Source organism: Camponotus vicinus, unplaced genomic scaffold, assembly GCF_025532165.1.
Source record: "Camponotus vicinus isolate PSW18456_S1 unplaced genomic scaffold, iyCamVici1.0 SCAF_7, whole genome shotgun sequence".
Classification (NCBI taxonomy): domain Eukaryota; kingdom Metazoa; phylum Arthropoda; class Insecta; order Hymenoptera; family Formicidae; genus Camponotus; species Camponotus vicinus.
Window position 1 is genome coordinate 7837816 of NW_028141979.1, and position 25169 is coordinate 7862984.

The following is a 25169-nucleotide window of genomic DNA, read 5'->3' on the forward strand; positions in this document are numbered from 1 at the left end:
TTACAGCGCCCTCATCTAATCCTCATCCCGTATCTCTCTCTATCACGTTATTTATAAAGAAGATGCACTGCTTTTTTCACTCTACTCTACCGATATTTCAGGTACATACGGACCGAAATTTTTGGGCACATGCCATTTATTAATTAGACTACTAAACTCAATTTTCACAGTTCCACAAGTTTTTATTGTGCAGTCCGCTATTGGGTATGCTATTGTTTTATGCATAAAAGTTACAAAACATTTATACAAGGCTAATGTCTTTATGAGGTGATAGCTTTAGACGCCATGTTGATTTAAGAAGTCGATAAATAAATATATAATTTTATACTCTTTTTTCTTTCTCAGTATATAATCAGCTTCCCCATGTCCGTTTGCATCTACACTTCAACCGTAGAAAAGGATTTTTAATTCTATGTAGACAATAAAAAATGGCACATGCCCAAAAGTTACAGTATTTTGTCGATAAAAAAGATAGGTTAAGGGATCTCCTTAAGGGGTTATGTCTAGTCAGCAGACCGAAAAATGTACGATGTTTGGGAATTTTTTTTGAAAAGTGTAATAATTTTTTTGTACAAATAAATTTTTATTCAAAAGTACAAATATTAAAGATGTTATTATACTTTTTTTTAAATAAAATATTAAGAAATGTAAAAGTTATAACTATTCTTCCGGATATTGTTTTTTAAAAAGCGCTACGCGGTGAGCAGTGCTATTCGAAGCTGATTCATCTGATATCAAAAATTCAATAAACTGTAGTTAATGTATGAAATTGTCCAGTAGATGAACGAAGGATTAATCGAAAAATTGTTTTGGAACAAAATGGCAGCCATTTGACAATTATTTTAAGAGATTAAAAGAATATTTTAAAATATTCTTTTTCGACTTAAAAATTGCTCATTTTTTATTAAGTAAAAAAAAAAGTATTCATTAAAAAACAAAATCCTTCGTTCACCTACTAGGTTTTTATACGTAAAAGAAGCCTGTAAAATTTCAAGCAAATCGGTGTAATGGTTTTCGAAATATCTTGCTCACCGACTTTGAAGAAGTGATTTCGAGAAAAACGCGTTTAAGGTTTGTGTCAAGTTTACGTTTAAATAAAATATAGTTTTTTTAATTTACACAGAATCATCTATTCCGGGCCCGTATAATTTTAGTTTATTTAAATCTTCATATATTGACTTGATAGCCCTCAAAACATCAGAGGTGAAGCTTTGTAGTCGTGTTTAAACGAAGTTATACATTCTGGCGCTTCATAACTTCAAAACATACACTTGTAACTCCATCAATTTGCATCCAATTAACTTGAAATTTTTAGGAAATATTTTCAACATGATATTTCAAGAAAATCTAAAAACATAAAAATCGTTTTTTCTACTTTTATGATTAGATATAACCCCTTAAATACATAACCGAGTATCTCCTCTTCTCGATAACGTCTTACGATATGTCCTCTATATTGATTTTTCTGAAATATTTATTTTTATCTTTCTCTCTTTTTATCTTTCTTATTTTTATCTGCTCTGCGCTCTTGTTACGTCTCCTTTCATTTATTTTTCAGGTAAAAAAAAAATACACTCGCTCCAAAAAATCATTCACGAGTTTGAAACAGCGTTATCGAAATTGTAATATAATTTCGTGTGCGGAGCGCAATCTCTCTCGTAAATAGCATATATCTGCGAGTATAAATTTTCATTTCCAACTTTCAGCTACACGTTTCCTCTCTATAATCCACGCCGCAAATCCGCATCGTGATTTATATCGTATCGCATATATCACTCTACAAGTTCACCGTTATTATCCCCGGCTTTTTCCACTCCCGTTTTGTCTCTCATTATTGTCAATTAACCCGGTCGGTCGGTCGGGGAGGAGGAGGGGGTGGGATCGTTGGGAGAGAAGGGGACGCGAGTTACTGGACAAACTATAATCCTAAGATCGTCATTATGTCTACATCGTGGGTACGCGAGCTGGGCCCATTATCTCGTTTACGTCACGAAGACATCGGCTCGCGCGTTCGTGCCCGCTGCAATTCAGAAAATCACTAAGAAATAATAAGTCAGCGGAGATCCCGGGCGTTGTGGGGTCCTCTCTCTCTCTCTCTCTCTCTCGCTCTCTCTCGCTATCTCCGGCCGATAGTAATTACCTCCCGCGGGATATGTACGTAGGAATATCTACATCGTTTTCACCGTGGAAAGAAATCACGAGAGAGATCTCTGTGATTCGCAAAAGTGGTCCTTTACTATGTTTCTCTTCGGTATTTTCAGGGTCAACGTAACCGGCATCGGTCAGCCGTATTTAACCCTGTGTAGTTCTCTCCGGGATACCTTATTTTAGCTCAAATATATTTATTATCGAATATGCCTATTTATAACTTTCTTGGGGATTTCTATTTTTCTCGGCAATCTTCAAGTTTTCTTTCGCACAGGATTTGTCTTCAATCTAAGGTAGCAATCACAAGTGGAGGTGAATAGAATTTTGCGGCGACAGAAGACGAATTTGATTAAAATTTGATATTAAAAGTTGATTAAAATTTGTAATTTAAAATTAAATTTAAATTTTAAAAAATTTTAAATTTAATTTAAATTTAAAGTTAAATTTCCCAAAGCTTCAAATTTAATTCATGTATTTTAAAAACCTGATTAAAAAATCGAAATTTAATTATTCATTACACGCAGCAAGTATCTTTCAACACGAGTGGGCTCGCTCTGGCTGATAGTAAGCAAAAACAAAGCGACATAGGTGGCATAAGTGGGTAGTTCTTCGTCTTTCTTTCTTGTTCAGGAGATCCGAAACTTTGAGAAAGATTATTATTAATTATTATTATTATTAATTATCTTATTTATTATTATATCTTAATTATTTATGCGTTATGGTTCGTCAAATAGAAATACAATATTGATCCTTCTGACAAGTTATATGTGCTAAAAAGGAGGATTAATCCTTACTTCTCTTCCAGTTTTTCGGGAATAAATCCGAGAGGCTCAGCGCACGCGAGCGTGATCCGCGGAGGGAGGGAAGGATAGGCGTCCAAAGTCCGCGACCATAGACTATGGCGATGGTCCTGACCGAGAGATACACTTTTTGTGGGTTTCTAGGCCGCCAAGGAGCGAATGAATGAACACGGCTCTTCGTAATCCATTCATGCTTCAAGAGGGTTCGTCCTCCCTCCCGCCTCTCCGTCTTCCTAGAGAGGAAGAGGCGAAGGAGAGCAAAAAGAACGGGAGGAGGAAGGGGAGAGAGAGAGAGCGAGAGAAAGAGAGAGAGAGAGACCCTTCATCTCGCCGGGATCTTTCCTTGTAACTCGCGCTGTTATATTTTGTTTGTCTACTCCTGAGGAACCCTCCGGACCTCCCTCTTCTCCCCCTCCCGCTCAATGTTCCTCCTCTTCCTCCCGATTCCCCTTTTCTCCCTCGTGTTAAACCTCACTTAGACCCTGGGATCTGGGTCAGATTATATGTATACAACTTGTGTCGAGGCGTCGGGTTCATCGAGAATATCTTCGTCGGTCGCACAATTCGCAAATCGAATTACGCGCTGGTGTATCGCGTTCTTCCCGTAAGATTAGTTAAGGACTTGCTTTTCACGACGATTTAGCATCGTACAAGATCATTCTGTAAGTGTCTTCCTCGTTTCTTCACCGTAGAAAGATGATTGATGCGATTGATTGATATATTTTTATAAATTATTATTTAATAAATATAAATATAAATAATCTTTGTTACTGCAAGATTCTATAATTTTTTACTCCTTAATAGAAATTAAAATTATTTCTCATGTACAGCTGCTCTAATGTCAATTAATTTTAATTGAAAATTAATACTAATTTATATCTTAAGAGACAAACATGTAGAGATATAAAAATAATTTCGTCCTGTAATATTTAATTTATATCCTCCATTTTTGTTTTAATAATCACATATATAAATTGTGAATATCAATTAATTGTAAATTAATAATGAATTACCTTAATAATTACGCGTCTCTTTATTCTTTTTATTTTCTTTATCGTGACTTATCATTTATTATATTTCTATTATACATCGATTCCTTGTGTGTACGTTCCGTGCAAATTTATTTTTTATTTTTCACGTCGGTCCTTAAGAATGCAACAATTGGCGCGAGACACGCGCGGCCTCTCCAGACGCGCCCAATTAATTCGGCAAACCCGGCAATTAGCGAAATTAATAATAAAATTCCTAATGAATCTAAATCAGCGGTGATAGAAGCCTTCCTGTGCGGTCGGTGCCGGGCCATTGTGCGGCCCGCGATGCACGATTTAATAATCGGGCAACGTCGTTCTCGAATTGCATGCCAATTGACGGGGACGCCGAAATTTGACTGATGCCGAAACACATAAACGAACAATAGGTATATCAAGTTCGGATCTAAAATTCAAGAGATTGACGGTCTCGAATTAAATAACTCGCTTATAATTTTCTGTAAATATGTTTAAGATATTTATCACATAAAAAAAGTTGCATATATGATTTTATTATATAATATTTTATATTATATGTTTTATAAATATTATTTTATTATATATTATTTTATATCATATGTTTTATAAATATTTTATTATATTATTTTATATCATATGTGTAAAATGTGTCATATATTTTTATATTTTATTTATATATTATATTTGCACTCTTTATAAAAATTCTCAACATGTTCTTGCATTTATTTAATTTGCATATCTAGAGAAAATTATTTAATATATAAAATCTGTATTGATAATTAATTGCTTCAAATTGAATATTCTCAGAAACATTTTGATATCAAATGCAAACTTAAATTTATTAGCCTTCGAAATTACCAGAATTCAGAATAAATCACGCGTTAACAGGACACGTGCATCAAATGACGTTTATTGAGGCATCCATAAAAGTAGGAATAGGAGATATCTCTCTCTTTCTTTCTCTCTCGTTCGATAGGTACGGACGATAATAATTCCATGCGACGTCGAGACGAGAGTAATTGCCGGAAGGAAGGACCGGATACGACAGAGAGGGAACGAGAGGAAAGAGATGAAGAAGACGTGGAACGCGAAATGGCGGGAATGTCGTCTCAGAACGAGTGAGACCACGCACAACTAAGATTATATTCTCATTAACCCGGCTCTATGTTGAAGCAGAAAATTCATCGGGACGAAAGAAAATTGCTCCAGGAGGTACAGGAATACGTACAGAATGCTTTCGGGGTATCTTCTCATCTGGACATGTAAAAATCTGTTGTAAAAATTGTCACGACTCTTACGATTTAATTATGGTGTAAAATCATCTCGCAGATTTCGCTGGATAATTTCGACAATGTTTGAACAAGAATAAATGAAGGGAGATCATAATTAATCGCGCGAATAAATATTTGTCGCTCGATATATGATGGATGGCCATTTTAGAGCGATCCATTAAAAATGTTGCGTCGACTAACCCTGACCTTTGAAGCTTCGACGAAACGTCGAATCTACCTTCGCAGGCGGAAAGTCATCGGGTTCGTTTTCCACTCGGCTGGCACGATTCTGGAGATTGATGGAAGCGAGGTTAGTGACGGGGAAATTGAAATTCTCCCTCCTCCCTGCTCGCGACCTCCCTGTCAGGAATATATACCAGCGGAATCGTGGAAACCCTTCCGAGCAGGATCGATCGAAATAAATGAAACGAAAATCCGAAAGAGAAAAACACGCGTTTACTTAACCGGATCGCGATCGAAGACGGGGGGAAGGATCTCACCTCGATCGATTACACGTGACATTGATATTATTTTCGAAAATAAATTTCCGAAAATTCCGCTCGAACGCAAAATCGACGTCGATCGCGGGTGAGATTTAATCGGGAATAATTACTTCGCAGTCGAGGCGAAGATTGATGCGATCTCGCGAGGGAAAAAAAGGCGTCGACGCCGGAAACAAAGCGAAAAAACTGCGAGCGGGGGGAGAAAAAAACCGGACGAGACAAGGGAACCACTGTGAAAGAAGCGTGGCCGGCATCGGCATAATCGAATTATTCTTCTTACGACTTAAACATGTGCACCGCCGCCATGTGACGTCACGTCGCCTCGAGATAAGCGCGTCGCGAGGGCACTTTGAGATTAGAAGAGCGAGTCTCTCTTGTCGGCGCGGGTCTCTCGAGTCAGCGGGATCTCATATCGAGAAGAACCAAAAAAAAAAAGGAAAAAATAAGAAAAGAAAGAGGAGAGAGAATTCCGTGGAAGACGCCACGAAATTGGCAGTCTAATAAAAGAAGCCAAGAGGAATCGACTGCCGACGAATCGATTCGAGACTGCATTTTCATCGTGATAACGATCGCTCATCAAGGATGTATCTACTATTTCTTTTATCTCTTCCCAATTCTTCTTTCTTCCCCCTCCTCCTCCTTCCTCTCCTGTTCTCCGTTTGCTAGATTTTTCAGCGCGATAAATATTTTGAAGCGGCGTTTTTTCTCATCGTTTTGTCGTCTGCTGGCAAAATTCGTTTGTGTGTCTAATTTATGGATTACTATTTGGTAGACTTTACTAATTTACTCTGGTTTTATTGGATGCAATCTATATTTAAGGGAGCCCATAAATTAGTTGTGTAATTGATTCGAGATTTCTTTGCTTTAATTAATTGATCACGACGATTGTATCTTGTATCGCATCCTAATATTTGTGTTTTATTATTGTGAAAATAATAAGCCTGTGATGATATGTTTTAAATGTAAAATATTTCAAAGACAGTTCGATATAAATATTAAATAATTAATTATAAATATTAAAAAAATTATAAATATTAAAAACATAAAAAAAAATTAAATATTAAAAAATTTAAATTTTCCTTAATTTATATTCTTCCGATATAGCTGATCGAAGATTATTCCCTTGATCATAGTTAAAGATTTCTTCACAGCACAATAATCGGTTCAAAGAATCGACAGAATTAATCGAGCTAAACGAGGCCGCATTCTCGGCTCGGGATCCTCAAGTGAGAAATTCATTTAAGGGAAGAATCTGTCGGACATCTTAATCTTGCACTCTCGCCGTTGTATCAAATAAAATGCATCAACCGCAAATTTATTGGCTCTTAAAATCAATTTCCAAAATCGGACAAAATCATTTGTAGCATCTCCTTAAAAATTAGAAATTTCTCTATCCTCTTATTATATAAAATTACGAGAAACTTAATTGAAATACGCAATTACTCTTCAGAGATAGAGAGAGAGAGAGAGAGAGAACAAGCGAAATGTCTCTTCTCTCTCGTCCATCGCGCACAATCAACATACCAATTCCCCAACTGCCACTTCTCCTCTCGTCTCTCCTCCTCTCGCCTCGTTATATCCGACAGAAGGGAAGAAAAACGCGACGGAGGGAGAGGAGAGGGGACGTCTCGGTCTCATCAACGGGGCACAAAGTCCCCTTTGTTTTCCGATTCCGCGATCTTCCGCGAACGTCGATTGCGGTCGGCGGCGCGGTTGTTCGCGCGTTTTTGCACCCCCCTGCCCCGGGATCGGGGGAGCGGGGGAGGAGGGTAAACACGTTAATCGATGCCTTGAATGGGGAGAGAACGAGGAGACGGACGAGGGGAGAAAGAGGGCGAGAAATAGGCAGGAAGAAAGGCGGCGGAAAACTTGACTCGATCGAGCGAGAGCCTCGAGGATGAGGGGAGCAGGACACCGCGGGGGCGGGGGGGTGAAAAGTTAAAATGAGACGAGAGAAAGTCGAAGAAATTATACGAGGAGGGGCGCAGGGGGAGGGGAGAAGAACGTTAGAGGGTGGCCGGTCATAAAGGCGTTCGTATAGGGTACCTGGTCGCTATAAATATTGCAAAGGGATCATTATTTATGGTAATTTGATCCAAGGGAAAAAAGGACTCTCTTTGCGATTAGAAACTTACGCGCGCTCGCATTGTTTCACGCGGGTCCCTCCCTCTTTCTTGGCTCTCCCTTGGCAACGACACACGCAAAGGATGGTTATTTACGGAAGAAATATCGACCGTCGCTCGTGTCCTGGCTCATCGGACGCGCGGTTTAATTAGGCGATCATCGCAGAGTTAATGAGCTCTTCTTTAGGTCAACTATGATATAACCGCGGAAAATGCATTCTAAGAAGACTACAAGAGACACGATTTTTTTTTTTTTTAATGAGAAGACTCTTTTCGCAGATAAAAATATTCCATCTGGAGAATTAATATTTATATAATATTATTAATAATACTATAATTTTATAATATTTTTTTTATTATACTATATTATTATTAAGAGGTTTTGGAATCTTGCGAGCTAGAAAAACTGTGGTGAATTAATATATATAATATTATTAATAATACTATAATTTTATAATATTTTTTTTATTATATTACATTATTATCAAGAGGTTTTGGAATCTTGTAAGGCTGGAAAAAAATGTGATTCGAATCTAAAATAATATCAAGAATACACACAACGAGATTAAAATGATGTATAACTCGTAGAAGAATACACATGTTGCAAAAAAAAAAGAAGTAAAATAAAATAAAATTCAACTCGACGGAGTAATTTACATATAGATGTTGGGAGAGGCTTTTTTTGCCGCGCGGGAGAGACAATGATCTCCCCGTTGATAACTTATACGAGTCATTAATTTCGAGTACTATTTTGAGTCGTATCGATCTCCCGGCTGATAATTTATAAAACGAAGAATCGTTCGTTTGAAGAAATGCTCGTGTTTTGAAGGAGCACATCGCATGAATATATTCGCTCATTACTCGTTTATTATGCTTCGAAAATTGATTTACGACTTTTCGCGTGATAAACGGCAGCCGCATATTGTTCGGCCAATATATCGCCCAACACAATACCGTCCATTATAAAGTAACGAAACTCTCTCTCTCTCTGACGGGCGATTGCGAGAGAAACAGAGAGAGAGAGAAAGAGAGAGAGAAGGGGGAGAGGGGGAGAGAGAGAGGGAGAGAGAGAGAGGAGAGACGCGACTGGTATAATCTAGCCGGCAGAAAACAGAAATTCCATTAGGGCCCGTTAAAAAAGGCGAACGATGCGATCGCGTGCATGAAGAAGGGGGACGTTAACCGCGGTGAAAAACCGCGACGCGACTGCGAGCCGAAGCGAAGTAGCGTGGCGAATAAAGCGGCAGGACCAGACCGCGCCAGGCCAGGATAAAGGAGTTAGAGGTCGATCCTCCGCGCAGGATTCGCGGCGAAATCGGCGCTCGGGGAACGGCCATGAACCATTTTCGCCCTAAGACAGAGAAAGACAGAGAAAGAAAGAGACAGAGAGAGAGAGAGGGGGGGGAGGGGGAGGGGGAGAGAGCAACGCGGCGCGGCACAGACAAAATAAAAACACGACGCGTCCGTCCCGCGAGAGAGAGAGAGAGAGAGAGAGAGGGAGAGAGTGGGAGGAAGACGCGGAGGAGGACGAAACCGAGGCAGGGATGAAGGGGGTGAGAGGCGGGGGGGGGGGAGGAGCGCGGCCAACTTCTCTCACCCGGTTCGGGGTCCAAACTTGCACGGACCCCGGGCCCTAGACGCGCGATTCTCATCTCGCGCCGGTCCACCGCCAAACTCGCACTCGGCGGTCTCTCTTTTTCGTCCGCCCCCTCCTCCCCCCCAGCTTCTCTCGATCGGCATACTATCTCTCGCCCCCTCCCTCCCCTCTTTCCTCCCACTTCTTCCTTCTTCCCGTTCCATCTGTTCTCTGTATTCTCGCTGCTTCTTCTTATCCTCGCGAGTGATCGAGAGACAGAGAGAGAGAGAGAGAGAGAGAGAGAGAGGGGGGGGGGGGAGAGGGAGCGATAGCGTCTCGCTCCTCTGTCTCTCCCCTCGCGTCCCGGATCCGGTCGCGATTTATTAGACGAGCTAATTAATAGGCCGCCTCGACGTATCCCCCGCGCTCTTCTAGCGCGCGTTCGCAGAAATCGAATCGCGGCGATTGCGATTTATTGCGGCCGGGGAGATTCACAATTCCGCCGAGCGGCTTCGTCTCTCCTCGCGTTCGGCGCGGCTCTCCTTTCGGGAAAGGAGCGGCTTTTTGCGACAGCGGTTCCGAAAGCGAAATTTAGAAATTCCCCCTTCCCTCCTCCCCTCCTCCCCTCCGGGAATCTCGGTGATTCGGTCAACGAGAGATCCCGTTTTGCACCGTACGTTGAACGAACCGTTGTCGAGACGAACGGTTTCATGAATCGCGTTTACCTGATCTCTTGGAGAGACACTTGGACGCTAAAATCTCAGTCATGTTATTCTTCCACGTGGTATCTTATATTTGAAACGTCTATGCTTGAAATTATACACAGGGTGTCCCAGACTTAACAGCAGATTCCTGAGATCGTTTGGAGACGAAAATTCTGATACCAAAGTGTTGGGGAAGATTTTTACTTCGTAAAAATGTTCAAACTACTGACTACTATCGCATCGAAGACACAATCGCGCTCACTGCAAAATCCTATTTTTTTATTTTATATTGATGCCTCTATCGATATCGATATTATCACGCTGTACGCGAGCTCCTTGGAGAACGTAACGCGCCGATTGGTGATCTTTAATCTTTTGTAGCGCAGAAACTAAATCTTCCTCAACATTTTGGTATTAAGATTTTCGTTTTCAAATGATCTCAGGAATCTACCATCAACGGCTGATTCGTTAAGTCTGAGACACCCCGTATACATATTTATAACAATAAATTTCATTTCTTAATTATTCTTGGGATTTATACGAGAGATAAGATTTTTAATTAAATGTCTATAAATATCTCGAGCTTAAATAATTTCAAATTTAAATACGCAAAAATATCCTACATGTGAAACTAATATTTGCTTGTATATAAATTTGCATGATGTAAAAAACTTGCATATATTTATCTTTTTTCGCACATTTAATAATTCATCTCGTGAAGCAAGTAAATAAATAGAAAATTCTCTAAAAATGTCGTAAATAGCGGATAAATATAAAAGCGTTTCATCACGATGTTATGTCAGTTTTTCGGAATTTTTATTTGAAACGAATCCTGGAATTATGAATCTCTACCGGTTTTTGCGTATTATCGTGCCGATCGGATCGTTAATTCGACATTCGATCCATCAAAATTCGCTCTCACGCATTAAGTTTATTGAAAAAACTGTCGATTCAAGGAATTATGGCAATTATCATCAATCTAATAATTTATTCCGCTATGCACACGCGACCTTTATTCCATTCTAATTTAAAACCGAAGAAATTTACATCGAGATTTAATTCGAAAACAATTTTTAAAGTCTCCTATTTATTCTGCTTGAAACGGAGATGAATTTATAATTGAACGTGTATAAGTGAAGGGAATTTTATCAGAGAAAGAAGAGAAAAAAGGGGAGGAGGAGGGAAAACGAACAGGTAGGGAGATAAGTTGCTAATAGTCGTGACATTTTCCCTGTTTCTTGAAGCTGCAGAAACATCCCGTCGCGCGGCAAAACCCACTTTCGAGAGGAAACCCACGCGGGGTCTCCGATTCTGGACCGTTTCCGGCCGTTCTTACCTCTCGGCCTCGCGTTGCTGCCTTCAGGCTCGTGTCACGAAAAGTCAGTCGCACGCTATTGCAATTTAGCGTCAAGTCCAACGCCGCGTTCGCACCTGCGGCGACGGTGCAGCGAGAAACGTCGTGCTTCACCGGCTCCTTCCTCGCGTTCGACGGACCTTGAAGATCCTTCTTGTCACTCCTCGCCCTCTCCTCTCCTCCCGCCCCCGGTTCCTCTTCCGTTGGTCGCTCGACCGCCTCGTCGTCGTCCTCTTCGTCGTCGTCGTCCTCTTCCTGCGCCGACCGGCCGTGATGACACTTCATCGCGATCCGAATCGTGTGAGTCACTTCCGGACTCGTGGTCTCTGCCCCGTTGATTCCGAGGTCTCTCGGTATCTCGGAGCATATGCAATCGTCGCCGACGCCCCGTCGACTCGATCCCTCGCGGCTCGGTCCTGAAATTCGATATTGCCGTTCGAGAATTTCGTGATTTCGAGCTCTTCCTTTCGGGCCGGAGGAAAAATTTCGATAAATCGCCATGAGAGGTATCGACGAGCGATTTCAAGGTCCGTTTGCGACGATTCCTCGCCCTTGAAATCCGATCTCGTTCTCGGCCGAATAGAATTCATCCTTAGAAGCGAGCGAGGTGCTTCGAAAGGTGCCTTATTCGGGGCGAATCGGAGATGGATAAAAGATAAGGCCTTGTTATCGATAAATTATTATCAATTCCAAGAATAATCGATGATTAAATGTAAAGTCGATAAATGTAAAGATACACACTTTCTATGGCATCCTTTGCAATATTTACGATCTTGATACGGTCAATTTCACAGACAGTTGAATCATCAGAAACCAATTAATTCGGAGGTTTTATTTTACTTAATTTTTAATCATAACGTTTAAAATGTTCTTCAATTATTTTTAATTAATGTGATTTTTTAAATCTATGATATTGAAATTATATTACTTATTCTCTTAATTTATATGCATATTTTTTAATTTAAATAAAATTATGATTTTATCGTCATTTTTTACTCATATTTATTTGAATATGGGCTAACGACTAAATATGTAGAACAATCAATTAATTAAAAAATTTAATTTATTTATTATTACTTTTGGAGAAAAAAGACTTTACACAAGTTGTATTTTAAAAAAATATATATATTTAAATTATTTTAATTTTATAAATATTAAATTTAATATTTCTTTTAAATTAAAAATTGCACTAAATTCTTTATTTAAAAATTAATTAATTAAATTAATCTAAAAAACCAATCCTAATTAATATTATTAATTAAAGCCAAAGTTTTTAATTTTATTAATAATTATATTAAATAATTTTATTTTCCGAGTTAAAGTCAATTAAATTATTTAAATACTAAATTGAACTTTTACTTCAACATAATTAAAAAAATTATTTTATTTAAGTAGCATTTAATTTATTAAAAATATTATTTTTATTATTATAAAATAAATCTAAAACAGAGAGAGCTAAAAGTGAAGTTTAAATACTTGCATTTGAAGGAATGCAACCTTCCATCCCTGTCCACTAGTTTGCTCCAACGTAACGCACGGCAAATTATGTGGAGTATTATATGCATTCTATACATTTTTCTCGACTTTTTCAAGGAATGCGAGCCCGGTTTTTTCTCAGCTAAACTTTAATAGAGCCATAATTCTCCAGCTATTTCCACACGCGCGTTCATTTCCTTCTATCGCGAAGAGGAAAAAAATATATATACATATAATCATACCTTCAATAATGTTTCTCGTGCATTCCTCGAGGGTGGCTAGAGTCTTCGTACATTCCAGAGAGTCGCCCTCCTTCCTGTTATCCCGCCGGCTTCTCCGGAATACATTGTTCCTTCCTGTGCGACTTTCCTTCTCCCTATCCTTCCCGGCCTCCGTGACCTTCTCCAGAAACTCGTCCAAGATGTCATCCTTGTCGTTTGCGACTTCATCAGAGACATTACGTCTGCACCGCGCGTTTGCTTGAGACTCTATCAAGGGAATCGGCGATTCCGGAAGCTCCAAAGATACTATTGTCAAGAAAGCCGGACTCTCCTTCCGGATCCTTTCCAGCCACGATCTATAGCTAGACACACACACATCGAACCATATTAAGAAGAAGTTAAATATAAATGAAATAAATATTAATTAAATATTTAAATAAAAATAAAAAATAAAAAAACGTATATTTTTAATTAAATAATAATAATTAAATTATACCACATTTTGTTAAAATGTATCAATGCAAATTTAAATGGAAAAACAAAAAATATTGTAAATTTTGAGATTGTAAAGTTTTGACAAAAAAATATGGCAAAATATATCCAACATTCGCGAAGAAATAAATAAAAATGACGACGTGTCTTTCGAACCGCTGGGTTCGAATCGCGACAAAGTTGGCAACACTTTTCATCTCGTTTATTTTACAATGATCGTTCGCTACGATGATTGCACATGAACGGTGGAAAGGGCTCGTAATGACATCGGGAAAGGGTATTCGCCTTGCTCAACTTCAGACAACTGGATAACTAGATGTGATTGTAGGTTCTTGGAGGGTACTACGCTTCAAAGAGGAAACGTCGAGAAGAAGAAGAGAACGAGAGAGACGGATAAAGAGAAATGATGCCAGATCTCGATGGAAAGAACGAGTGAAAGTGATCTAAAAAGGAAATTAGTTATATTAAAAAAAATAAGATACAAAGAAAAGAAAAAACTTGTGACGTATAAAGAGCAATAAGATTCGAGAAAAGAAATTTGAAGGAAAATATAACTGATGTCAAAAATTAAAAAAAAAAGAAAGATAGAAAAATAGGAAAATAAAAAAAATCCGATAAGGATTGGAATAAAGTTCTTGAATCGCAGAATGAAAGAGAAGCGAGAAAGTTTGACAGTAGGTGCAACTCGAAGACAAAAAGGACGAAAGGAAGAAGAAAAACCACGAGAGAATCTGTAAGACGAGATTTCGAGAGAAATGAAACACGATGTAAGCGGATGGAAAAGACAAGGAGAAAGGGGATAAAGGATTGACGAAAAAATATACACGCTGGTACACGAGGAAGAAGTGTCGGGAGAGCACATTCAAGAAGTGGAGGAAGGCCTTGAACTTCGAAAACGAAGGCGCAGGAACTGGCCGAAGAAAAAGATTAAAAGGGAGGCGAAGCGGAGAACTGGTTGAAAGAAAGGAGGTCTCGAGAAGATTACGACCTTGAACCGCAAGCTGGGCGAGAAGAGGGGATGAAAAAATATAGCCGGAGCAAAAAGGCGAGTGCTCGCGCGATGTGGAGAACGAAGATCGGGCGCGAGAAAAGAGAAAGAGAGAGAGAGAGAGAGCTCGAGGGGAAAAATAATACCCTGGACACACTCTGGAAATAATCATGACGGGAGATGATTCGGTAAATTTATCAGTCCACCGTGCGTTTGCATTTCTTCGGGAAAGATAAATATTACGACTATAAATAAAGCCTACAATCAAAAGTATAATTTAGCTGCGTGTTTACGACATTATATTAAGGATAAATTAAAATCAAGTCAAAGCACGCGAATGCCAGAAGGATATAAAAGATATAAATATAAAAAGGAATAAATATAAAAACATAAATATAAAAGAGAACGGTGAATAAAGAGTGACGCGAGGTATTCGAAGCAAAAACGACAGAGATAAGAATTAATTAAAAGGAAAATTATGATATCGATTTTTTTTTTAAATAGAAATAATGCTAGCAATAAACATTTGATAGACAGTGCGTGTAAAATTTATAGACGTTTAATTTATGTGTCTAATTTATTATTGTTGAGACTTCTTATCGATCAAGGACATCTTTTATTCTACTCCTGCGACAAGAATTCGAGGGACTTGGTGCTCTACAGATTGAGCCTCGAATTACAATAGAATTGCCGAAAGGAGGCAAAGAGCGAGCTCCACGAGGCTTAGCCTCGGACGACTTTCGGCCAAAGGAAGGAAGAGGTCAGATCAAAGGAAATTCAGGCGAAACGTGGGAGGATTCGGCCGTTTGACGGGAAACGAGAGCACGTTTCAAAGTTTCGCGATATATGCACATAAACTGGATGGCCTTGTCCGGATATCGAGAGGTCAGGTCCGCCCTAAGTTCGTAGGGGAAAGGAAGAGAGACGCGAGGAATGAAAGGGGGAAGAGTGTGAGATGAAATGTCGATGATAATGACGTACCGATGCTGCTCGTATTTTAATGCGCGAGCCGCTTTAATAGCGTCGAGTCTTTTATTAAGTCGCAGTCGATCGCCCGCGTACGACCGTTAAATTTTAGTGCGTTTAATTACGGGGTCCTATAGAGAACGACGAGTCCGAGCGACGCCGAGATCTCGCTAGAGCTGATCCACGAGATCGCGCTCGTCTCTCTTTGGCGCAAGCACGTTAAATAAGTACGCTATACGATGCTAATCATTCAATAAGCGACCCCGGATCATCAGTTAACCCTCCTCGTGGTTTACATCCCGACCAAGTTGCTTCGAGTAGTAAGAGAATACATGTTGACAGAAAGCAATGATTGAGAGGATATAAAATTCGAGAGAGATGTGATTGACTAACTTTCTAGAAAAATTATAACGAGCGATTAAAAAAGGAAAAAAAATTATCCTATCGCTTAAACAGAGCGAACGAACGTGTTAAAATGTTCCAAATATAGAATATGGATCCCACGAAAATTCCTCGGGAACCAGTTTCTCGACCGCCTAATTGCCGGTTCGTATTATAAGATCTCGCTGAAGAGAGGAAAAGAATGAAGGGAGAAATCTAACTTGTCAATCATCGCGCTCTAGTTGAATTTTGTTGGACGCGGGGCACCTCGACTTTAGGGTATACAGGGTGCCCCAGACTTAACGAATCAGCCGTTAATGGTAGGTTCCTGAGATCATTTGGAGACGAAAATTCTAATACCAAAATGTTGAGGAAGACTTCATAAAAATGTCCAAACTACTGACTACTGTCGCATGGAAAATGCAATCGCGCTCACTGCAGAATCCTATTTTTTATTTTATATTCATCCTTCTATCGATATCGATATTATCGCGCTGTACGCGGGCCTTTTGGAGAACGTAACGCGCCGATTGGTGATCTTTAATCTTTTGTAGCGCCGAAACTACATCTTCCTCAACGTTTTGGTATTAAGATTTTCGTTTCCAAATGATCTCAGGAATCTACCATTAACGGCTGACTCGTCAAGTCTGGGACACCCTGTATATGCATGTGATATACATCGAATTCGCGCCTCTTTCTCTCTCTCTCTCTCTCGAGTACCTCGAGGATCCTCGCGAGGAGCGCGCGTAGCCGCTGCTACGAGGATGACAGATATGGCGCGCCGGGGACTGCGACCTTGAACCGGACGGTTCCCTCCTCCTCGGATCCTCGAGCGTCAGGCGCCGAATGTAGAGTCCCGGCACCTCCTCCGCAACGTGATGTCTTCTCCTGTACGAAGCCACAGTGACTAGCCCGGTCGATTCTCACCATCGATCATCCCTCTTCTTTTTACCGCGAGCCAACAACGAGAGAGCCGAACTTGGATTCCAGACGAGCGACCTTGAACCGCGGCCGCGCTTCTCCTCTTTCCTTTTTCCAGAGCAGCCAAGACGCGCGGCGTCTTCATCGAGCGAGCCTGATCCTCCGTCGTTTCCGCCGATCGTCACCGCCGTTTCCTCCTCCTGCGAGCAATCGGAAAATTGTCGCGTTAAACGATGATCTTCTGCCGATTGAGAAGATGTATATAAGAGATATCTGCAATTAAAATCTAGTAGCTAGAGAAATATTGCAGTCAAAATTGATTTTTACTGATATTTTTTTAGAGAAATTCATATAAAAATTGCAATAAATTTATATCTCTTAATTCGCTCGAAATTTTATACTCTTATCATCCATATTTTTACTGTATAATTAGTACACGATTGTCGATTATGAATATCTGATTCAATCGCTTTGAATATCTGATTCGATTACTTTAAATTTGCATCAATCAATCTATTAGAGCAACATAGAAGAACTTAAGAGATTGGAGTAAAAAATCGTTGGAAGAAAAAGGACGAACTAATGCAGAATTAAGGGAAAAAAGATAAAAAGGGGTAAATGAAGGAGAAACAGAAGAGCACATGTGTGTGGGAGAAGAGGGGGAGTTATCTGTCGCTCTTGCGATCAAGTCGGTCAATCAGTCGGGGCCCCGCGGCAAAGTAGCTGACAGTCGTGTGCGAGCGAAAACTAATCTATTCCACACCTCGGTTACGTTGCCGGGGCCGCGGGAATTAAAATTCAAAATAGCCTGCTAAACAACGCTTTAATGCTGTCCGACTCTTAATGCGGCCCGATCCAGTCTGAGATTTAGAGTGGAAGGGGAACGGCGAGGAGGGAGCATCACCCGCCCCCCTTCCCACCTCCCCCACCCCCGTCGCCGACCGACACGCTGGACCACCCGCTAATTCAAAGCGACCCGGAATCGCACGGCACAAATCTCACGAAATGCGATTGACAAACGTGAATAATCAATTGGTTTGAACTCGCTTTCGGTAGCGAGAAAAATTACCTACTCGGAGATTCTATGCAAAAACTGAATTGCAATTATTTTATTAATCGTATGTAATGTGTCATACAAGCCGTTTTATACACATGTACAGATTGTGTAATTAAAAAGTGTAACTTTTTAATTAAATAATTAATCAATTAATAATTAATAAATAATTAATAAAATATATTTTCTACTTAATAATTAATAAGGTATATTATATTTTGTTTATTTATAAACAAAAAATGAGTAATTTAATTAAGCAAAGCAAGTTTACATAAAAAATGCAGTATTTAATTCCTAAGGAAAAAAAAGACATATTAGTTTAAAAAATTCGTGTTATTAATTCTCTCGTGATATTTCTCTTCTTATATTCTTCTCATATTATTTTATATTAAGAGAAATAAAAAAAACTCAAGATTTGGAAACTATAGAACGACATTATCACAATAGATATTGTATGATATATTTAAATGTCAACGGCAATTTCTCTCAATGTGAGATGAGAGACTGTCAAGAATAGAGAAATATTTATGAGACATTTACAGGTCGTGCAAACCGAACGGGCGGGAAGAACGAGGGCCCCTCGTTCCGAGGGAAAATGTCACCGATCTCGTGTCTGATCGAACGAAATTAATCGGGTTCGCGTCGCGTGTAACTCGATCCTCGCAAAATTCGCGAATCTATTTTGTTTAATTATCGTGGCGAATCGATAATGAGCGCGTTTCGATCTTAATAATCGTCACAAGAGTCTGTTATCCGGGGTTGCGCCGAATCGAAAGAAAAGAGAGAGGGGAGGAGGGGGGAGAAAAAAAAAGGTTTTGATGTAACTCGATCCGCGCCTACGAAATCAAATTATGCCGCCCGGACACGCCGTGAATTTTAATCGGCATCTAATCTCTCTCTTTCTCTCTGGGCGAATCGCCTCCACCTCCCCCCCTCTTCCTCGTCGATCGTATGTCGCACATCGATCGTATATTTTCGCGATCATATAGGCCGGCATTCTCACCGCGCGGTTAACTAGAGATTCGCGAAGCCGAGATCTCGCGGGCGAAATAAAATTCGGAGACGAACGGCCCCCCTCCCGCGCATTTTTCGAAGACCGAGTAAAGAACGAGTCCTCCCTCCCGAGAGTATCGAGAGGTATCCGAGACCGATCCTCGGAACGTTTCATTTCGCGATAATTCCTCTCCTCGAGAAAGAGAAGGAAAATGGAGATTTCTATTTATTTTGCGGTTTAAAAAAAAACGTAATCACCTTACGCGCTCTTGTCGTTCCTTAAATTAACGTCGTGAGAAATTCAATCGTGGGTGGAATCCAAATACCAGAAACCAGGCACGTAATAAGAAACAAAGACGCCCGCGAGGGGGGCGAGGGGGCGAGGGGGAGGGAGGGGGAGGGAGGAGAGACACGGCCGGTAGGAGAAATAAAGAGGAGGAAAAAGTGATACGCGCGCGCGCATCTCACACACACACACACACACACACGGACACATACACGCACAGAGGGAGAGAAAGATGCTGATCTCTTCGCGGAATATGTTTACGCTAAAGGCGCGCCCGGGTGGAAAAAAAAAGGACGGGACGAAACCGCAAACTGCTTAACGAGTTCCACGCTCCCCCGCATCGTCTTTTCTCTCGTCTACGATGTACGTTCACGTATGTGCACCGAGACGTGGGAGGGGAGTTTGGTTTTGCCGATATTTACCTTTTCTTTTTCTCGAGCAAATCTAGAACAAAAGTCGGACTTCTAGTTAGAAGGGATTTGTTTTAGCAAGTAGTGGAACAAGAGAGAGAGAGAAAGAGGGAGAAATAGATCTTTGAATGAAAAGATATATTTATTATTCTTGGCACGTTAGCAATAAAATATTATAAAATGTGTAATATTAAATGTAATGATAAAATTTAAAAAAAATGAAAGTTATAAAGAGCCAGCTTTCGGGACGAGATGGGGAAAGGATATCAAAATCGATACAGGTCTCCTAATTTCCTAGACTAGAAGAATCTTTTATCTTTATATTTATTTATTTATTTATTTATTATTTATTATATACTCGCACTTTTTCAGATTTCCTTCTGTCTCTTTTCATTTATATATTCTCTATTCATTTCATTTTTTTATTTAAATTTGATTTCAATTAGTTTTCAGAAGCTAATAGTTTACGCATTTCATGTTCATCTAAATGATAAATCAATATATATTGGAAACTCTTTTAAATTCTAAAAGTAGCAAATACATCAATCTTTGTTTCAAAAATTTTCAATTAAAATTCGAAAACCAATATATCAGTTTTTTAAACACACAGTATCTCTCTTGACTCTATCATTTATTTTCCAATTATAAAAAATTTAACTCGGCAAGTACGGAGATTTTACAAGCTTAATTACACAACTTACTATAATAACTCAGAAGGAACAGATGTTCTGATGCTCTTTGTATTTTATCATAATATTATTTCAGACCCTTGAGAGAATCCTTTAAACCGAAAACTGATTCTCAAATCCAACATATTCGCTATAGAATTACAGAAACACGATAAAAATCATGGTACAAGAGAATAGAAACGGAATAAAATAAATAATATAATATTGCGGAAACATAATTTCCGCCATTGCTGTCTTAGATCACGCGTTATTAAGACCAAACTTTTGCGCGGTACTGTATTTCGGGAGGTATCTCGCGAGGGTATCGCTTCTCCCGCGATCTTGCACGACCACCTGGACCCCGGACACGCACTCACACCTGTACGAGAAACGTCGTGTACGACCCCCGGGCGAATTTTAATTTTCACGAGCACGGCGCCCGTGTATTGTCATTAGACGGTCCTCGGACGAGATGGGATGAGGGACGAAGGGAGAGAAGCGAGGAGGGAGAGGGAGAGGCCGCGCAAGGTGGAAAGTCAAGCCACGAATTATGGGGGAGGAGGAGGAGGGGAAGGGGAAGGGGGAGACCGCGGTGTTATTAGATTTCTTGCAAATTACTCGCGTCCCATTAACGAGTCCCATCTGTCTGGATTATCCCGGACGGCTCGGGCGAGCCTCGCGATTTAAAGCGCCCTCGCCATCTTTTTCTTCCTCTTCTTCCCTCCCCCCTTCGGCTTCCGCTCACGCGAAGAAATGGGCTAGACGGCAGTCAAATTGATATTTGTTAAGAGAGAACACACCGGCAGTCAAAGTCGGGGAGAAGGAAAGGGGGTAATCAATTGATGGATAGTTCAATGGGGATTTCGTGCTTTATGGGTTGAAACGGTCCCGCACTCCGCCAATTTTCTTGCTTCAAGGATACATTGATGTAGCTGTGTTTTTGGATATATATCGCGTATTTCACGCTTTAACCCTTCGCTAAAAATTCCTCCCCAAAAGTAAGACTCCTGAGTCAATTTTAGCGCGAGAAACAGTTCGCTCGCGCCCCGAAAATCGGTATCGCAAGGGAGAATTGAGAGAGCAAACGGACGTTGAGTGAATTCGGCGAGACCGGGCGGTCCACGTCCAGCCGAAATTAAATCAGTCCCAGAAGCCTTGGGAGGACTTGGCGCGAGGTGGACCACCCAGGTGATCGTGAGGTCCGCGGTATCGTATCGATCTTCGCCGCGTTGACCCGAAGCGCGAGGGTGCGAGACGACGAAGGGGGAAAAGAAAGAGAGAGAGAGAAAAAAACAAGGCAATTTCCGAAAGGAAACACGTGAAATCGATAGTCACTGGCTTCCCCTCGAGAATTTTACGACTTTCTGCCGCGCGCGCGGAAAAGTCACGACCGATATTCCTCCCCCACCTCCCCCGGAAGCGGCCGAGGATGTAAGGGTTGGAGAAAAACAGCCGAGAGATAGAGCGGAGGTGAGATTGAAAAGCCGAAATGGCTCGCGTTAAAGCGAGGAATCTCGCGACGTGTTGCCGCGTACACGTCATACATGGTGTGTCGTGCAAAGTACGATGTGTAATTCGCAATTCCTCCGATGCAGTTGGCTGTTGGCTTCTGTCACGGCAATTAGCGGGCGAAGCAGAGGCCAAACATGCCGATCTGACGGTGCAACGCACGCGATTCACGTTCACCTGAATTTATCCGGCAATGGCATGCACATTCCCGTACGTATATCGACGTGAATTCGGTGTTGAACCTTGTGTAAGATAGTCTAGAGGCATTTCAACATGACGGGGATGGGGGCGGTCTTGATATCTAATTTAGCAGTATTGATTCTCATCAAGATTTCTCGTCTAATAAATATTGTCATGTTGATTAAATTAAGCGCAATGTTAAAAGTCAAAGATGTCAAAAATGTTCTCTAGAGGAAAATTGGTCTAAAATCTACCTAGGAAAATTATGTTTATTTATTCACATGATAATATTTTTATCTCACATTTCATAAGTTATTTTTCCAAAAAAATATTTCAAAAAATTATTTATATTTTTTTATTATAAGTATTTTTTCAAAAAATATTTATAAAATGAAAAGTGATAAATGTAATTATATATAATATGTAAATTCAAATTATTTTCAGGAAAAAATCTACTTTAATTGTCCCATTTTTGTGATTCTCTTCATATTTTATATGTATGTAAAATAATATATAAACTGTATATATAAAATAAAAGTTAAAGTATGTATTTTATAAAATATTAAAATAATAACCAATTAATATAGAATTATTGTTTTTACCTTAGCAAGAGAAATATCTCTAAATTATCTTATACAGCTTGCTTCGCACGATTATTTTAGAGATGTAAAATCAACTTATATCTCTGTTGAATACACGAAGATGCATAATTAAATGGAAACGAAAACGTTATGTAATAAAAGCCGTAAAATAAGAGAGGTACAATGTGAAATCCAATTACTGTGTTATATGATGGTTATTTTGAAATTGCAATTCTTGTAGAAGAACATGCTGTATGCAAGAATGTATTGCGTTAACTGATTGAATGTATTTAAAACGTACTTATATGTAATGTGATATATAAATATATTTATATTATAATAAATATATAAATATATTTATATCATAATAAATATATAAATATATTTACATTATAAAAAATATATAAATATATTTATATTATAACAAATATTATAACAAATAATTTTCAAATAAGGCATTTAAATCATTTCAAAATATAAATTAATAAAGAGATAATTAAATAAATAAATAAAATTAATTAATTAATTAATTAAATAAATAAATAAATAAATAAATATATATATATATATATATATATATATATATATATATATATAATATGTAATTAATAAGGAATAAGAAGATTCAATTTATTCAAATTTATTCCCCAATAAATAATTAAGAAATCGCAACTCAATTATTAAATAAAATAATATTAAAAAGAAAAAAAAAACGCGAAATCAACAAAACTATCTGTCTCGTTTTTTCAAAATTCACTCTGATCAATCTCACAATTTTTCAAACAGCGGTTCATCTATCCCGAAATTATATTATACGTATAAAAAAAATTTTTTTTATTGATTCCTACTACATCATTATTAAGAATACACTGTTTTATCTTAATCGATCTCGTCCAGTGTTATTCGAACGACATTCAACGCGATGAGAGAACGAATCCCGGAATCTCGAAATCCCCGTCCGTGGCTCCCGAATCTGTCCAACATGGGTTTATTTATTCGATCCGAGGCCGAGGGGCATCGATCGGATCCAAAATCACAATCGCCGCGAAAGAGAGAAAGAAGGAGAGGGCGAGAAAGAAAGAGACAACGATACATAACGCACTTTGGAGCTCCTGTCTCGCTCTCGCGCGAACTCGATCGTCGCGCCGACTATGTAATTTCGATTCGCTGTTCCGCGAAGCTCGCCGGTAATTGGCCAAATTGGCAATCCTGCCAATCAATTGCTAAATATCAAGGATAGCGCGATCGCTCTCCCACTCGCTCTCGCGCGCAAGATCGGACGCGATCGGGCGCTCCTGTCATCCTTTTGCCCGGCAGGCTCGACATATAAATCCAGCCGAGAGATTTCCGGGAAATAAAAAGGCGGCAGCGACCGACGTCTTACGCAACGCGATTTGTCCCGATATCCGATGCTCGCTCGCCTGCCTTTGTTTCGTTCGCCGCGGATACATTTCATAAAACTGGACGTGTAGATGCAAGACACCGAGTCTAAAAAACGAGTCTGCGTTAAAATATGAATTTATGATGCGAGAATAAAATAATAGTGCGATATAATAATATAAAAAATTTATATTATTATAATATAATAATATAATAATATAAAAAAATTTATATTATTATAATAAAAAGGATAAAATAGAAATAGTTTCATGCATACGTGAATTGTGTAGAAAATTTTTTGAGATAAATAAAAATACTAAACTATATAATTTAAGAATAGTTTATAAATAAATAATATCCTAAAAATAAATAAAATAATAAAAGGAAAGATATTTTAATAAATAATGTCTTTGTGATTTATTCAAACTTTTGATTTTCATTTTGGTTAAATCTAAACAATGAATCTCTCTCACCTTTCTTGATAAAAAGATTGAGAGAAATTCCGCCAGGATTTGGCAGAAATAGTACTATTCGCATAAAATCTCATTTTAGAAACAGTTATGGAGGTACCCTTTTATTAGGATTTAGAAATATCAATCAAAAGTTCAATAGAAATTGAAGTAAATCCATGGGTCGATGGAAAAATTACTGTCTTTGCATATATCTATTGAGAAATCGATAAAATTGCTGGTTCTGACGCGATATGTGTTTCGTCGATTTTTAATTTATTTCGAGCCCACACGTGACGGTTCCTCGCTTCGACGAATTTGCGAATTTCGAGAAGGAAACACGCCTGGGGGAAACGCGTTGCGAGAGCTTGATATTGAACCAATAATGGAATCTGAGATGATGCCTTTGATAGAAGAAAAATCTTACGAGCGATTCGATTGCGATTTTATAAAAAGCAACGAGGCCTGCATTGGAGAAAAAAAGAACGACAAAATTGAGAAACGCGTCTATTCTAAATATATACTTAATCTGCTGTGTCGCAACCTTAGCAGGATTAATATTTTTTTTTAGTAAATATCAAATCGCATTAAAAAAGAGAATTTTAAAATAATTAAGATAAATTTTTAAATAGATAATTTTCTAAACAAATTGATCTGATTGTTGTATTTTTTTTTATTTTATCAGAAAGAGAGAAAAATAAATAAATTACCATTCACTTTAAAGAAAC

General features: G+C 39.0%; 1 protein-coding gene and 1 long non-coding RNA gene across 2 annotated transcripts in view; one reads left to right on the forward strand and one right to left on the reverse strand.

The window, feature by feature from the left end:
* Nucleotides 1-17345, reverse strand: part of LOC145975011 (uncharacterized) — an 82846-nt gene extending 65501 nt beyond the window's left edge. The window contains exons 1-4 of the mRNA XM_083105136.1: nt 17333-17345; nt 16938-17172; nt 13205-13545; nt 11469-11902 (exon numbers count right to left, since the gene is read on the reverse strand). Coding sequence (XP_082961262.1) covers nt 11469-11902; nt 13205-13545; nt 16938-17172; nt 17333-17345 — 1023 coding nt within the window. The remainder of the gene's footprint in view (nt 1-11468; nt 11903-13204; nt 13546-16937; nt 17173-17332) is intronic.
* Nucleotides 3492-6045, forward strand: LOC145974058 (uncharacterized). The gene is made up of 3 exons (XR_014439617.1): nt 3492-3610; nt 4932-5197; nt 5285-6045. It is a non-coding gene; the product is annotated as an uncharacterized LOC145974058 (long non-coding RNA).
* Nucleotides 17346-25169: the final 7824 nt, after the last annotated feature.